The 15,797-nt window shown below is 41.5% G+C and overlaps 1 protein-coding gene across 1 annotated transcript in view; it reads right to left on the bottom strand.

Annotated features, from left to right (window-relative positions):
• Nucleotides 1–382: 382 nt before the first annotated feature.
• PTCHD1 (patched domain containing 1) overlaps nt 383–15,797 on the bottom strand; it is a 63,778-nt gene continuing 48,363 nt past the window's right edge. The window contains exon 3 of the mRNA XM_004021962.5: nt 383–13,910. Within this exon, the coding sequence (XP_004022011.3) occupies nt 12,256–13,910 (1,655 nt within the window). The 3' untranslated portion in view covers nt 383–12,255. The remainder of the gene's footprint in view (nt 13,911–15,797) is intronic.

Raw genomic sequence — 15,797 nt, 5'->3', positions numbered from 1 at the left:
TCCCCTATCACCTCCCTTCCCTGCATCATTTTCCGCCCCCCACCCCTGCTGTTGCTCCTGGGATCACCTCCTAAATAAATGACTTGTACCCACATCCTTGTCTCTGTGTCTGATTCTGGGGAAGAACCAACCTAAGACACTCATCCCCCTCATTTTTATGCCACCAACAGAATGGAAGGAACTTTTGCCCCATATTCTGAAAAGTTATTGAGTTATCATACCTGAATAAGAAGCTTTTTGGATGGCACATCACATATTAATAACAGTTCAGCTTGACATATCCTTATTTTAAATACTGTGTGAGGGCCAAACCTTTTTGCAGTGTTGCTTGTTGTTTTTCCTTTGCTATCATCAAAATAAAGGAAAAGGCGCACACACATCCTTGGTTTTAGTCCTGTGCTTTATTTTTAATTCTGTATAAATAAATACAAAATGACAAAAAGATATACATTTACTGAACATTGCATTGATCGTGTGGCATTACACAGTGTGTCACAATATTTCAGCTTATAATTGTGTCCTTTAGCTGTTGATGCATAATTCTATAACTTTTAGGATACAATTCATCCAGAAGCTTTAGTGGAACCCCTGAGTGCTTACACTTGCAAAAGTTTGTTGGGGGAGTATTCGAGCCACACTGGCTCAAGTCTAGGGCTATTTCTGGAACATCCAAAACAGTAAAAGAGTTAGGAATGGGGAGAATTTTCTTTTTGCATTCATGAGAGGCATGCAGGGGTACAAATCTCAGACTACAACACTACAGTTATTTCAAGTTTAAGCATTGGATTCAGTATGTATATTTATAAAAATTATTCAAGAGTACTGATTCCCTCTAAAATTCGCATTTTAACCATGGGAGGTCAATTGGCAAGGCCTGTTAACAACATTTAGCACTACTTCCAGGGTTTCTTCTTCTTCTTCTGGTCATTTTTCTATAATACAAGGTCAACTGAAGTGAAAGAATAAGTGGGCCCATTTGCCAACAACTTCACATTTCTTAATTTTTAGAAATGCAGACAATATTACAGCCTGGGGTCTTTCATTTGATGACCTCCAGTTCATGGGACTCAACATTCTTACCGATTCCACACTTGTATCCTGTTCAAGCTGTTGTGATAAATAATTTATTACACATTCTTTTAGGGCTCCCTCTCATTGGATGCTCTTGGTTTTGGCGACTGAAGTGCTATGACTCAAGGGAATTTGTGTTTTTATATTCTTGTGAATCAGTGATGCTCTCTGCAGAAATGAAGATTTTCATGTAGATGATGAAATATCATCTCTACATAATAGCCTGGGGAAGATAACAGTGGTTCCCAAGCCGGGGGAGGGGCTGGCATCTTGAGTCATGCCTTGGTGACAAGAAATTATAGTTTTCCACCCCTTACTCCTGAGTATCTTTTTATTCTACAAAAATGACTTTTCCATTTTAAAATCATTGCCCACTCCCCTCAGGTTTTGATTACAGATGGTCAGCACCCTCAGCCCTATTTCAGACTACTCATTCAAGCATGAAGCACAAAGGAGAATATGGTGAGTGAGGTTGAAAGCAAAAATCTCAGGTTTAAGTGAAATTCTTTAAAAATAAAACCCATTTTATCTTTTCCTATGGAGAAAAGGACAGAGATGGAAAGTAAAATATCTCCCCCTATCAGACAATTATCCATGTATAGAAGGCACCCAGTTTGCCTGATGACATCGTTGCAGGAGTATGGAGAGGGCCAGTATTCATTCTTCTTCCAGCCTTTCTGTAGGTTTCAGCAGTGCCCTTTTATAGGCAGCAGCTTGAGTGTTGGCCTGTCTTCAAGGGAGATTTGGACTAAGATAGAATCGTTTACTAAATATCTCCATAAGCCTGGAATGTGCACGTATTATTTGCATTAGGATGGAAACTTAACTGAGTATATGTTGAAATATTAAAATGAGCTCATTCATTTTCTGTTTTCTTGTGGTCCTTACTTTCTGGGCTATTTTAGGGAAATGTCGATACTTGAGAGTAAAAGCAAAGTGGGCAGAAATCCAAGGGATTAAATTTAGTTCTTATGTATGTCTTCCTAGCACAAAATATTTCCAAGTTACTTAACTAAATTAATTGAACATGCAGTTGTGAAATGGAATTCTTCAAGGATTTGCTAGTGAAGGCCTGTTGTGATATGCTTAGTTTTCTGAACCTCAAGATTTTTATCTGCTCAGGTTGGCTTCTAAAGAAGGAAGCCATTCTGGCCTTTCTTCTATTGGTTGGAAAGTTAACGCAGATGAGAGATAGATAAGAGAGTGTCCACACAGATATTAGCCTATGAATGTTTAATTACACACACACACACACATGATACCCACCAAACTCTAGGTAGCTTTTCCCGTGTGTGTGTGTGTGGGTGTGTGTGTGTGTGTGTGTGTGTGTGTGTGTGTGTGAGAGAGAGAGAGAGAGAGAGAGAGAGAGAGAGAGAGAGAGAGAGAGAGAGAGAGGGAGGGAGGGAGGAATGAAGGGAAAGAGAGGGTGAGGGGCAGTGAGAGAGAACTGATTTCAGTTTCCATGGAAATGGGCTAAATAAGGACTTTAACAGACAGGAGTATGAGTGCAACTTCTTCGCTATTCCCAGCTCAGAACTACTGAGAGAAAATTTGAAATCAACCAAATCCGTTACATTTTTTACAAGGTCAGTATTGTAATTTGGTACCTGTGATATATAATTTTGGATTCAAACTTTCTTTGTGACAGGGAAATCATGCATCCATTGTTAGCCCTGTGAAATATACTAAAAGCCCCCTCACCTCCAACAACTGACTGGACATTGCATGCTTATATACTGCTTTGTCACGCCCCTCTCAAGCTCTTCTATTTCCTCTCCATACAGGTTATTGACCTATAACTAACACACAGAGCATTTCCTCCTCTGCTCTAAATGCCTGTGGAAGATCAAGATTCTACAGAATAAAGAAGCCAAAACTGTAGTTTTCTTTGGCCTCTATTGAGTTCTTTTATGCCCAGACATGTAGGTGCATAGGAATCTTCCTGCAACAATTTTATTCCCCTATTTATATGTATTTATATATTAAACTGAAGACAGTAAATGGGTTTTTCTTTTTTTCTCCAGAGACAGAAATGTAACATGGTGACCATTAAAGCCAAAGAAGGCACCATATGCAAGGTTTTCTAGAAAGACATCTGCTGCTAAACAAACAAAAAACCCAAACCTGTATCTATAAGACATTAAGTCATAGAAACTTTTTTGATTGCTCATCTGGAAAAAACAAAATAACAAAAAAGAATGCATACTAACTGCTGTTAAAAAGCTCAGATATATCCAAATTAAGAAAAGAAAAGAAAGGCAAAAAAAAAAAAAAAACAAGTAAACTGAAGACATTTCTCTGGTCCATTGCCATTTCACTCTTTGGGGTGTGTCTGTGAGAGGGTTAGATATCTGAGTGAAAGCAAGAAGTTTGAAGTCTGGGAATCTGATAACAGGATTGAAAGCAGGATGCTTTATGGGAAGATGGGGTTTTAATATGAAAGGGCAGTCAACTCAGGACTCGAAGTATTTGGCATGAGGCATTTCCCAGGGCTAGTGTGCTAAGTGTTCCCAGGGCTGCTGCAGCCTATAAATCCCATGTGGAAGCCTGAAGTATTGCCCTCTGGTGAAAGCTGGTCAGATGGAGAGGAACTGTGGGGTTGCCAATCATCAGTGGGATGGTTTGCCCTGCTGATTTTGTTTTTGTGTAGGTGTGGGATGACGTCAATACATATTTTAGGTGTCAGAGAAACTCAAGTGGTACAGAATATAGGACATCAATTTTTTTTCCTGAAGGAGCTAGTCATTTTTTATTCCTGATTTTCTTTAAACATCTTTGAAATGTCTTGACTTTAGGTAAACAGTGTAGTTGACTAAATCTCAGTAGACAAGTGTTGTAACTCTTTGTGGGAAATTTTTCTGGGCAAGTTTTCAATTCATTCCACCTGAGCAGGTGTTGCCCGTCATAGGTCAAAGTGGTGTGACTCACACCCTGTCAAGTGCGGGGTGCAACTGTGGTATTTTTCTCTGTAGGGTCTGATGCTTATCTATCTCAGATCTGACCAATATAAACTAATTATATGCTTTAGGATTTGAACATTCCTTTTTAGTTTAAAGTAATTAACCTCCAATTAAAATAAATAAATTTATATTAAAAAATTTTTTTATTACCTCCAGAATCACCTACTTTCCTATTGTGAAGAAACTCCGCTAAAAGAGTGGGAAACAATATAACACTGGGGTCTTTTGGAGAAATAGACAAGACTTCTGAATGCTGCATGGAATGATTAATCTGACTGACAAGATGTCATCTTTTGATCAGTTGCATATGGATCTGACTTTAAAAGTCATTGTGATTTAGCCCGAAACTTTACAGACTAATATATGCAGTTTCAGAAACTTCTTTCATTAGTGATGACGATAAGAGAGGGACCATCTTCTGCTGCCTAAACTATTGTATGTCTAGGGTGAGGATCTTTTCCAGCATCACTAAATATTTGATACAGACTCTTTCCTCTTGTCACACACTGAAATTGGACTGCTAAATGAACATTTAGCTGTTATGACTATTTCATTGTTAATAATTGTTGGCAGGAGTTATCTTTGATGTTAAAAAAGTGAAATGCATTGGCTATCTAGACACACTTTTTATAGCTTTGAAACATTTGTGCGTTTAGAGGAATGAGATAAATTTGGCCAAGGAATTATTAAACCAAAGCTGAAATCTTCCTTGTTTGGGCCTAGCATTCAACAACTCTGCTCAGAGCAGCTAAGCTGGAGTGTGAATATGTAGCCGTGGGTGGTTGAATTATGGAATCATAGACAATAGAAATAGAACCTGAGTGTGTTCTCAAGTTACTAAGGAGAAATTATAAGTCGAGAATTCAAAAGAAAATGTGGGGTCCTTTTATTTAAAAAGCATAGATTCAGGCTCCATATCTTTATGTTATAGAGGTTCCTGAACAGCTCCATTATTCTCAGCTCATAATTTTATTCACTGCACACAGATTTGATTCATTTCTGTTTCATAATAATTACCTTTTTTTCCTGCCACACTCTGTCCAAATCTTAGGAACTGTGCTAGGGCTCCTCTCCCCAACTTCTCTTAATGTCCACTCCCTGTGTTTGTGTTTGTGGGGGCTGGGGGGGGGGCGTCTAAACGTTTCTGGTCTTGGATAGTGTGTTACTTGTATGATTTTTCTCCCAACTGAGTTTTCTTATCACTAGGTTTTCCTGAGTGACACCTGCTTTCCTTGAGGTGGATGAAAGGCACGGGTATTCCCATTAAACTAATATGATAGATAAATGGGAAATGCCCACGCCTCCTTAAAGCTACGAGGTGCCAAAACAGATTGACCACCCCATATGTCCTTCTCCCTTCCTCTCCACTCCTTTTATCTGAATTGCAAAGGAGAAATTCTAGATAGATTTTCACAATTCCAGGCTTTGGGAGAGATCTCTATGGTATTGGGTTACTGCTGTTCTCATCTGTGACTTAGAAAACTTCCATCAAATGCAGTTTTCCACTAGAAAGTTGTTAGTTAGCACTCTGTAAATTCCAAGAACCATTCACTTCCTTGGGTTTCTTTTTTTTTTTTTTTAAGCTGTATTATCTGGCTGGTCTCAGACATGCTCATGTACAGGAAACATGTAAAAGGAGAAGATAGTATTTTTTTATGGTTTCCTAAGATAGCTGAAGCCTTTGGCTTGCCAGACTCCACAGAACCACAGGACTGGGCCTGCTAAGGCATTTTAATGTGCCTCAAATGTGTCAGGTATGTTGTGAAAGGCAGTGTGCATGTGCAGGTATGTATCTCTGCATTTATGTTTGTACATGTGTTATGGTTGTGAGTGTACATGCACTGTGTGTGTGTGTCTGGCAGCGCTAATGGGTCATTACCAATTTTGGCCAGTCACCTGTGGTCCTGGGAGGCAGGAGGAATCTGCCTTGGTGATTGTAGAAGTGGACAAAGGAAATTTTGGCAGAATGTTAATTTGAAGAATAAAGATATGAAAATCTGCGCCAAACATGTTGAAGTTTCACCCTGGAAATTAAATACATTGTTTTGCCAAAGAGAATCCTATGGGTTTTCCCCAGGATGAACCTGGAATTGGTAATGGAAATGGGCTGAATCTTTGCCATTTTGTAGGAATTAAACAAAGCATTTTATAGATCTCAGTGAGCAAAGCCTTCAGGCTTCAAATAACATGCTACAAAGTGGGGCTCATACTCTTCCCCCTCATCAGAAGACTTCCCTCGTCATGGCTGGACAGAGGACTGTGTAAATGTCACCAGTGCCACCTCTCTGCTTCAGGGAGGGCCAAGCAGTGTTCCCTCAGCCTGGCCCTTTGGACAACCCAGCTGCATTCTGCTGTGCCTAAACTCGTTCCAGAAGAAGCACAACAAACAGTACGAGTAGAGTCATTTATTCTTCAGCTTGCTCCATCAACGGCCACTACATCTAACTTATGGCTGACAGTCAAGAGAACTGAGCTTCAATTTGCACATACACCTGTCCTTAAGTGGAATCATATGTCCATGGATATGATTTCCTGTTTGTTCACTGCAAATATCTCCAAGATGAATGAGACACATTCTCTCCCTATCTTGAATAGGGATCACTTGGGAGCAGCCCTTCAAGGCTGTGGCATGCTGCTGCCACAAGTGTAGACCTAGAAAGCTCAGAAATAAGTTGCTCAGCTCTTCTCTCACGTCCACGTGTATTCTTTCTGCCAATGAAAGCATGATGCAGAGGGGTCCTTTACCTGTCTTGCCCTGGAGTGTTTAACTGGTGCTGGAACATGAATTGGACAAGGAAAATGTATGCAGATTAAATGAATGAATGAATGGGGAAAAAAGAGTAGTGACAGGCACTTCACTGGGCACGAAGAGACCAATACCTAGAAGCAGTTCTGGCTCCTTGGAGAAAAGATGGTTGAGAAATTCTTGATTGCCCATTAGCCAAAATGAGGACACCAGGATGACACCCCCAATGAGGTCTTTATTAATTTAGGACAGTTGTTCTTCACTCTTTTTGGGTCGTAGACCTCTTTTGAAATCTGATGACAACTATGAACTCTCTTTAGGAAAATGCGCATAGGGAACATATACACACATTTTTGCATATAATTTAATTTTAGGGAGTGCAGAGTCCACCCTCCCACCAACTCATCTATGTCCCCAGGTGAAGACCCCATGATATAGACATATAGAATTTGGCAGTAAAGTGGCAGAGTGGAGAAAGGAGTGAGGCTAGGAACTAGGAGACTGCAGTCACAGCCCTGTATCTGCTTCTAACTAGCTCTGTGCATGTCATTTCACTTCTCCAGCTTTCCATTTTCTTAAGTGAGAAACAGGAGACTAAGCTTGATTCTCTCCAAAGGTTCATCTCATGTCAACATTTTGGAGGGAGGAGAGGCTGGTGCATCTCACAGCAACAGCATTCCATCCACCAAGGGCCCTTCATTGGTTGCCTCCTTGGTGGACATTGCTTTTTTTGTACTTTGCAAAGAAGCCTTCTTTCTCCAGATCAACTCCTCCAAACCTTTGCCATGCTAATTTTAATCTAACCTGAAAATCGACACACAGGCCAGAGCTCTCTGCTCCTTCACTTCGTCTTCCTTGCATGGCACCCTCACAGATATCAAAGAGGGCTTCAAACACATCACCTGGGCAGCAGTGGGGCAGGTGAGAAACAGGCTGGGGAGGACATCCTGACAACTGCCTATTCAGGTGAATGGATTTTAGCTCATTCACTTTCCTCTTTGCTTTTTCCTGGACTGGCATGAAACAGAAATAAACAGTTGTAACCACCACAGGGAGGAACTCTGCAATGTGTTGGCTGAAGCAATTCTCAGTTCTTTGCCAGAGAATCCAGTAGTACTAATTTAATGTTTTCCTTCCGTGTGGAAAATAGGAACTTTGTCTTCAAATACCTGATGCTTTTTATGTAGCTAAGACTCAAAAGCAAATTACCGTAAAGGAGTGTCTTCAGACAAGCCAGGCACAGTAATGAAATATGTGCCGCCCCCAACTCCATCCCGGACTGCCTGTGCCTCTTTCTTTCAAGGATTACCACCCAACTCCACCATCTAGAGCCTGTGCCCCCTTCCCACTCGCCCCACTAAGTGATGATCTAGCCAAATTTTGAATGTCTTAAAATGACCAGGACAATTCATTGCATTTTTATATAGCCCTAATCCTGGGCTCAAGCCTACAGAAATCTGCTTCTCTGTAGCTTTACATCCTGAACTCAAGTGCTACTGTGTGGGATGGACAAATTACAAATAATAATGTCTTGAGTTCCTTCTTTACACGAGGCCTTGCCACAAGTGCTTTCTGAACACCTTCTCATTTAATCCTTTCAGTAAATCCGCAACATCACTCAAATGTACACTCTCGAGGGCAGATTTTTTAACAGTCTCATTAGTTCACTGCTGTCCACAGTCTCCAGAACAGTACCTGGGTGATATTAGGCACTCAGTAAGTATTTGATGTATTGAAAGATAGTTACTGTATTATCGCCATTTTACAAATGAGAAAACAGATTCACAGAAATCAAACACTACTATAAGCTGCAGGGCTGCTTTAATAGGATCCGAAGGAATAAAAAGCCATTTGGAGGAGGATATCATTTGTGTCCAAGAGGCTCTGCCTCACACCACACCCCCCAGGGCGGCTGCCCAGTCCACCCGTTCTTGAGATAGACACAGCCACGCTTCATTGCTGGGGCTGGAGGAAAGTGATGTCATGGTCCCAGAATGCCACTTAGAACAATTGGGTGGTGGTTAGTTAAAACAAAAGAGTTATCAAGGGCCTTGTTCAGAGCAGCATATTGCATAAGTAACTGTAGCCATGGAGGATGGCATCAGATGGGATTATCTCACTTCTGCCTGAAAATTGAGGGAATAAAAATGGTAGGACAGGCAGGAGGAAAACAAGCTAATACAAACATCACAGCCAAAGCAAAACAACCCCCCCAAACCTTAAAATCCCCAAACCCCAAAACCCAAAACAAAACTTATGAGCTGGAACAGTGGAGAAGGAGTTGCATTGGCATTTATCTTATTTTTTTTTTCCTGTGGAACAGACATACTCTTTTTAGCCTGAGGAGCCCTCATGCTGTTTGCTGGGCCATTGCTATAGGACTAACAATAACGCCCTATTTCAAGTATTATTTTCTTTCTTGCAAACCCCAAGTTTCTTGTGAGTTTACACCTTCTGCTGTTTCACTCATTGAAAGAATATCACCCTTACCCTGATTTTTCTTTTTTTCCTTATGGTTGGCCAAGAAAGCCCAAGTATCAGTTTTTTTCTTTAGTTGAGCAGGAGAAATATTTCTGATGGATGGAATATTTTCTTTGGTAAACAAACAATAAATAGCAACTCAAAACCAACCAAATCAGTTTCTTTGGTAAAGTGAACATTAATGTCTTGGTTGGAATTAATTGAAAAAGAAAACTTTTGCAAGTGTTTGCTAGGATCGTTCCCTCCCTCTTGATAGCAATTGTAAAAGTAAAACTTCATGAAGTAAGGACTTAAATTTGCAGGAGATGTGATTCTGAGCTATTTCTAAAATGTCTTATCCATGGTGGGGCTAAACCAATGTTATTAGAACAATTATTAATAATCAATATTAACAAATAAATAATAATGATCTCACAATAAATAATAAGTAGTAAATCTTGGCATGCAGAGTCCCCCAGTAAAAATAATTCATTCTTTTCACAGTCAGAATTCCATAAGCTTTGATTTCAAGTGCTGAAAAGAGAAGTTGACAAGTTTTAAAATGCCCTTCATTTAAAAATACAATATCCCAAGGTATACAGAGACCCAGTCAAGTTGGAAAACTACTATCTGTCATAAAATAAAGTTCCACACTAAGTCATTCTGGTTGACCCAATTGAATGCTTGAATTCTCAACAAAATCCACTTAATTGGTGTGTGTGTTGTATCAATTTTATGGAGTCACTGTAACTCAAGGTACTCCACGTGGCCAACACTAAATCAATGGCTGATTTAGAACACATTTTTCAGAAAATGACTTAGCAACATATGATTTAGGAATAAAACCAATCCCCTCTTCAGCTGTGTTTTATCAGTAACTGCCTAGTTGCAGGCCCCTTGGAGAGAGAATTGATCGCAGATCTATTATGAGAACTTGCCCTTTCTCGAGGATTGCATTTGTCCTTAGATTAAAGCTCATTATCTTCTAGTTGAGTGCATAACACGTTGGTATGATCACTTAGTGTGTTTGCAGGAGAGATTGAACAAGTGTGTAATGCACTAGCTATGATCCCCTGCACATATATTTAGAACTGTGTGAACAACAGTACATGAAATAGAAAGCACAGGTTTGCACTTGGTGTAGTTACATCTGAATCATTTGGGCATTTTTGCTGTCTGGAAAGACAATGGTAAACCTAAATCCCAAACATTACCCAGACATTAAAAAAAAAAAAGTCTGCCTTGTGGCCAGTAAGTCCTATGTTTCTTCCTTGGAAATGTACTTTGAAGGGAGTAATAGCCCTCTTATGAGAAGATCTAAAATTGGCCTGCCCTGTCTTAGGCATGCTGAAATGATGGAAACCCTCCAGTGGTGTGACCCTGGGTGAGTCGCTTTATTCTCCTAGGTCTCAGTTTCCTCCTCTGCAGGGATGGGGAAGTTGCACAGTACGTCCGCTAAGGTCCAGAAAGGCAAGGTGCTTTGGGGAAATGCTTATCACTACAGATGTCTAAATAAGCTACGTCTCTAAAAGGGAAAAATACTGTAGACATTTGCCTCAAGTGTGACCAGGTTTTAGCTTCATTTTTATAGACTGAAAGAAATGCAGGGATCTGGGGTGACATACACAGCCTCTTCAGATCAAACCATTTCTGTTTAGATCCTGTAGATACTGCAAGCCCACAGTATAAACATCTAGGCTTGATAATGTACAGAAAGGCCGTGCACGGAAGGAGAGGGGGCACCAACGAAGGTGTAGGGGGGCCAGGAGGATTAAAGTGCAGCCGGGTGAGCAGGAAAGCTTGACTGTCATCATTGATAGATTTATATTGGTGATTACATCTTCCCATCAGTTCCATTTTTGTCATTTTCAGCCCTTTGTGTCTTTGCCTGAAGTTCTCAGTTTCAGGACTTACACAGTTTCAGGACTTTTCTTCTCTGCGTCTCTGAGCAGGCAGGTCTCCTGAGCAAAGGTGGACTGGCACTACAAGTGGCAAGCTGTGGCCGATAACTTTTCCTTCCTCAGCTATGCGTGGGCAGATGTTGTTTCTGGGCATCCATGCAAAAATGCATGTAGGGCCAAACCACAAACAGCTGTACCAGCTGGCCATTTTTTGTTGTTAAAATGGAAACACTGTCTCTGGGTGCATTTAGACACCTGCTTTTTCTCCATCATGCCAGGTATTTGGGTTTGGCTCTGTGGTTCTGGGTACTCAGAGCCTCCTGCCAAAAGCTGCAATTACTATTGCAGATCCATTTGGTGACAAGTGACAAAATATTCCAAAATAGACTGGCCTTAACTTTGCATTACTGAAGCTGTCACTGGTTTAAAGGTATATTAACCAAATCATACAAACATTAAAAGTATATTGATGGTGGGTGTGTGTGGGGTATGATAAATTAACTCTCGACAAGAAAACTGCCTCACCCAGGTGACTTTAGAGGTGACTCAGTTTCAGCCCATAGGTGATGGCCATTCCACCGCGTGTCAGTTTCTGAGGTTCTGGCTGCTTTTTCTGGCCAGAACTTTTACAAGCATCTCCTTGGGGTGTTGGGGAGCTAGATGAGATGGTGAAGACCTTAAACCATAGACCCTGCTTGGAGCTACTGCTTTGCAAAAGTTCTGGAAGCCTTATTGTTTGAACAGTGCTCAAAGCTATTTCTGCCTTGGCAGCTGACCTTTCAATCAGAAGGGTTTTGTCACCATACCAGCAACATCTGCAGTGTGAATAAAATAGGATTCTGCTTGCTAATAAGCTTTCTCTTATTCAATCTTAGTTTAAGAGACTATGAGTCTCCTAGGGTGTGTGCGTGTGTGTGTGTGTAAGTAAATTTTCTCTGATGACAACCTTTTGTTTTAAAGGTTGACAATTTCCCCATTTCCCCTAGTCCTTTACTGTTTTTGGCAATGCCTGTTTCTTATCCTTAAAAACCAAAAAACAACTTTAAATGTGTTTCCATGAACATCATCCCTTTGCTCTTGATAAGACCTAGGGTGAAACTGTAACAGGCAGATGCCCTCACACTGTTGTAATCTGGTCAACCACTCGGGTGCTATCGATATCCACCATTTCGACACACTCAATTTCCTCCCGATTTTCAGGATTTTTCTTCTCTTTCCTTTTTTTCTTAGAGGGTGGCAGGAAAGTCAGTATCACAGGTAAAATGGCAAAGCAGTGAAAGAAGGTGACCAACGCTATTAAAAACAAGCACCTGAACAGTGTACAGGTCAGATTTGAAGGCACAGCTGCAAGAGGAATCAGACCAACAAGATAGCAGAGGTAACTCTGTAAAATCGCTACCCCATGCACTTCCAGGGCATTTTTTACCCACTTCGTTCTTGTGAAATCCTTGCCCAGAACAAAGGTGGATAAGAGTGGAGCACAGTTGTCAATTGTGTAGTTAATTCCATATATTAAGCATAGCACGGAAATGCAGTCCAGTTGCACTTTCCATAATGTCATGAAACCTATAACTCCAAACTCCACGGACACAACCGTTAGAGTGAGCCAGACGTTAATCAGAGAGTCTGCCACCAGGAATGCCGAGAAGAAGAGCAGGAACAAAGCACTGATGCAGGAGTTGTGCAGGGGGGCTCCCAGGGAGGAGGCGTATCGATCCATGTACACGAAGGACGGGTTGAAGACAATGAACTTCACCTTGGAGGTGACAGAAAGTCTCCTCAGGGTCTCCAGGAGATCATAGAGTTCTTCTCTGTTCGTTTCCATGGTCTTGGCCACCAAGAACATTCTGGAGGCCACTACGTCAACCTCATCATTATACTTTTTAGAGAAGATTATGTCCTCTTGAAAATGGGAAAATTGGGGGGCTTTCAGGAAGGAATTTCTCAACATGTCTGTGAAGTTTTTCTTAGGCAAGCCAGTGGACACATTGAGTTTCCGAAGGTAATTTAAGTAGCTCTCAAACCAGGATATTCGCACAAACCCCTTGGTGTATTCTAGCACGTCTTCTTGGACACTAGTGTTCCAGTATTCTATAGACTCGTATATGTAAAATCCAATCACCGGACTGTAGTTGCTAAAGTACTTTTGCTGGGCAGTAGTGTACTCAATGGTTTGTGTCGCCGTCGCTACGATGTTACTAAGGTCTGACCCTTCACTGACCTGCAGATAGCCCATTAAGGCAAAGGAAATATAAATAAGGTAAAATAGAACTACAAAAGGCTTGACATAGGTGTTGGTTATCCAGTCACAGTAATAGCGTTTGAGGAAACATACCAATAGGTGACTCTCGTAAGTGTTCGCTTCCTCACCGTCTGCAGTGTCCTCGCTGAATCTGGCCGTTAGGAGAAACCTGTACCATGCCGGCTTCTCCTGCAATGCCTCAGGCTTTGGGACTTTCCTACAGAAGATACTATGCTGGTAATTGTTTTCTATGTAGCCAGTGAATACCAGGCTGGAACCATAAAACGAGAGTACATAGAGGTAGTTGAAGAAAATTGCGATACAAGAATTGCAGCAGAAAATCCTGGCTGCCTCAATGTTCGTGAAAGGGCTGGCCCCTATGCCGAAGGTGACCAGGTACATGGCAGTGGTGAGAGAAAAGGAGAGCATGGAGTCTGCATAGACTGCTGCAGTTCTCTCTTTAACATGTTGGTCTTCTCTAGTTTTCCTCCAGGAGGATAACATTTCAAAAGTCCCATATAATCCATGACCTGAGGGGGCAGAAAAAGACCAGATCAAAAGTTTAAAATACTAAGGTCTCTAAAGAGGGGAACCGACTTGGTCCTGGGGAACAACTGGGTCAAAGGACACGTAACCCATCCTAGCGGTGACAGGTCAATGTCAGTGCTTTCTCCTGTGGAGACCAGACTTGTGTTTTGGTGAGTCAGACATGTTAAGGGAGAGAGGGCAGATAGAGGAGCTAAGACCTTCATGCTTCCTTCTGGCTGAAGAAAGCTGGGTGGACTTTTGCCTAAGAGATCTGAGTAGACTTGCACCTGTGTCTCTTGGGGCTTATGCACATTGATGGTTTAGGACTCTGGTTGCAGTTTTCAGAGTATTTGGTTGGTCAACACTCCAGAGAGGATGCCTGGCCACTCAGCATTTAGCTTGTCATCCCCACAAGGCTGGAGGTTAGCACAGCGGAAGGCAGTGGGCAGGGGGTCTGAGTTAGTGTCTCATCACCTCATTTAAGTTTGGCCAAGTGGAAGGCTTTAGGGAGAAAGAAGCGCTGTATTTAATCTGAGCCTTGACAGGAACTAAATCACAGCCTCTTTTTTTTTTTTTTTCCTTCTTCTCCAAGAATCAGTGCAGGATGCAATAAATCTGAGAAACAGAGGGGAACAAAATAAGTAGGGACAAGTTTGTGTGAACAGGAAGGATGGAAGAAGGAACAAGATTCACAGGAACTCTCCCTGCAGTGGATAATGAATTCAGGTTGAAGGTTTATGGCTTGTCTCTGGTCTTCGGGGACCTGTCCAATCCATTTGGGTTGGATGATGTCTCAAGCTAGTGGCGACTGCTGGCTTCTTTACATTACTTGGCAATGGCCTCTGAGGGCCAGGGCCGGATCAGTAAACTCTCTCCTGAACTACTTAATGCCCTTCCTCCTTGGTTAGTATTCCAGTAACCCTGCAACAGCAGACTTACAGTGAGTGCTCCTGTTTGACTTAATGCCTGCAACTAGATCTAGTTTAACTTCTCTCATCTCTCTTGGTGGGGGCCAGACATTTCCCAGAGGGGCTTCCCTGGGTTTCTAGGCCACCGTAACATTGAAACCCGCCCCCCCTCCCACAAGTGACCTGTTGTGGCTTTCTCTCACCCCTGTCTTGGCACTGGGATCTGCAGATCTCATTTTCTGCTTCTCTGCCTTGGCATATTCAATCCCATTATTGAGGATAATAAAATCTGTACCCTGTGGTACAATCGTCTTGTTTTTAAAAAGGAATTTAAAATCTCCAGCCAAGCGTAATGCTGAGTGAAGTGAGTCACTGTGCTCTTGTGTGTACAATAACTGAGCGCTCGTCTGCCCTCGTGCCCAGGCTGGTATTTATATACTGATTGTGAAGTCTTGGCCTCAAACCCACACACCCATTTCACAGCCATGATATAGGCCTGTTTCCTCAGAGGAATTTGGCATTTATCTTAATTTACTGGGCATCATTTTACAGCCACTTTTAGAGGTCAGGTCAAGACTGTCAATTTGATAACTAGCACCATGACCCCTATTAAAGTGAAGACACCTAAACTCCCTAGACAAGAAGTAAAAAGTCCACTTGTTGACTGGCATACTGTTTTTAATTATGTTTTAGATAGTTAACATCTAGTCTTAAGAGGGAAAACTGTTTATTAAGTTTGTTTCCACTGGGTTCTCCGGAAGGATCAGCCAACCTTTGATTAAAATAACTGATCCCTTGAAATGAGGGTAAAGAAAGTACCTCTGAGGCACCTGCCCCCTGGGGAAACAGTACTGACCATTTCATCTGGGGCCAGGGAGAATAAGTTCTGATAGGAAAACACACTTTAGAGTTTCATTGAAAAGGCAAATGGAATTGTATAAGTGTTTTCTTTCTAGAAAGAAAAAGAATTTTTAAAACAAG

The sequence above is a fragment of the Ovis aries genome, chromosome X, assembly GCF_016772045.2.
Source record: "Ovis aries strain OAR_USU_Benz2616 breed Rambouillet chromosome X, ARS-UI_Ramb_v3.0, whole genome shotgun sequence".
Classification (NCBI taxonomy): domain Eukaryota; kingdom Metazoa; phylum Chordata; class Mammalia; order Artiodactyla; family Bovidae; genus Ovis; species Ovis aries.
Note: the sequence above shows the minus strand (reverse complement) of the source record. Positions and strands in the feature narration are given on the sequence as shown.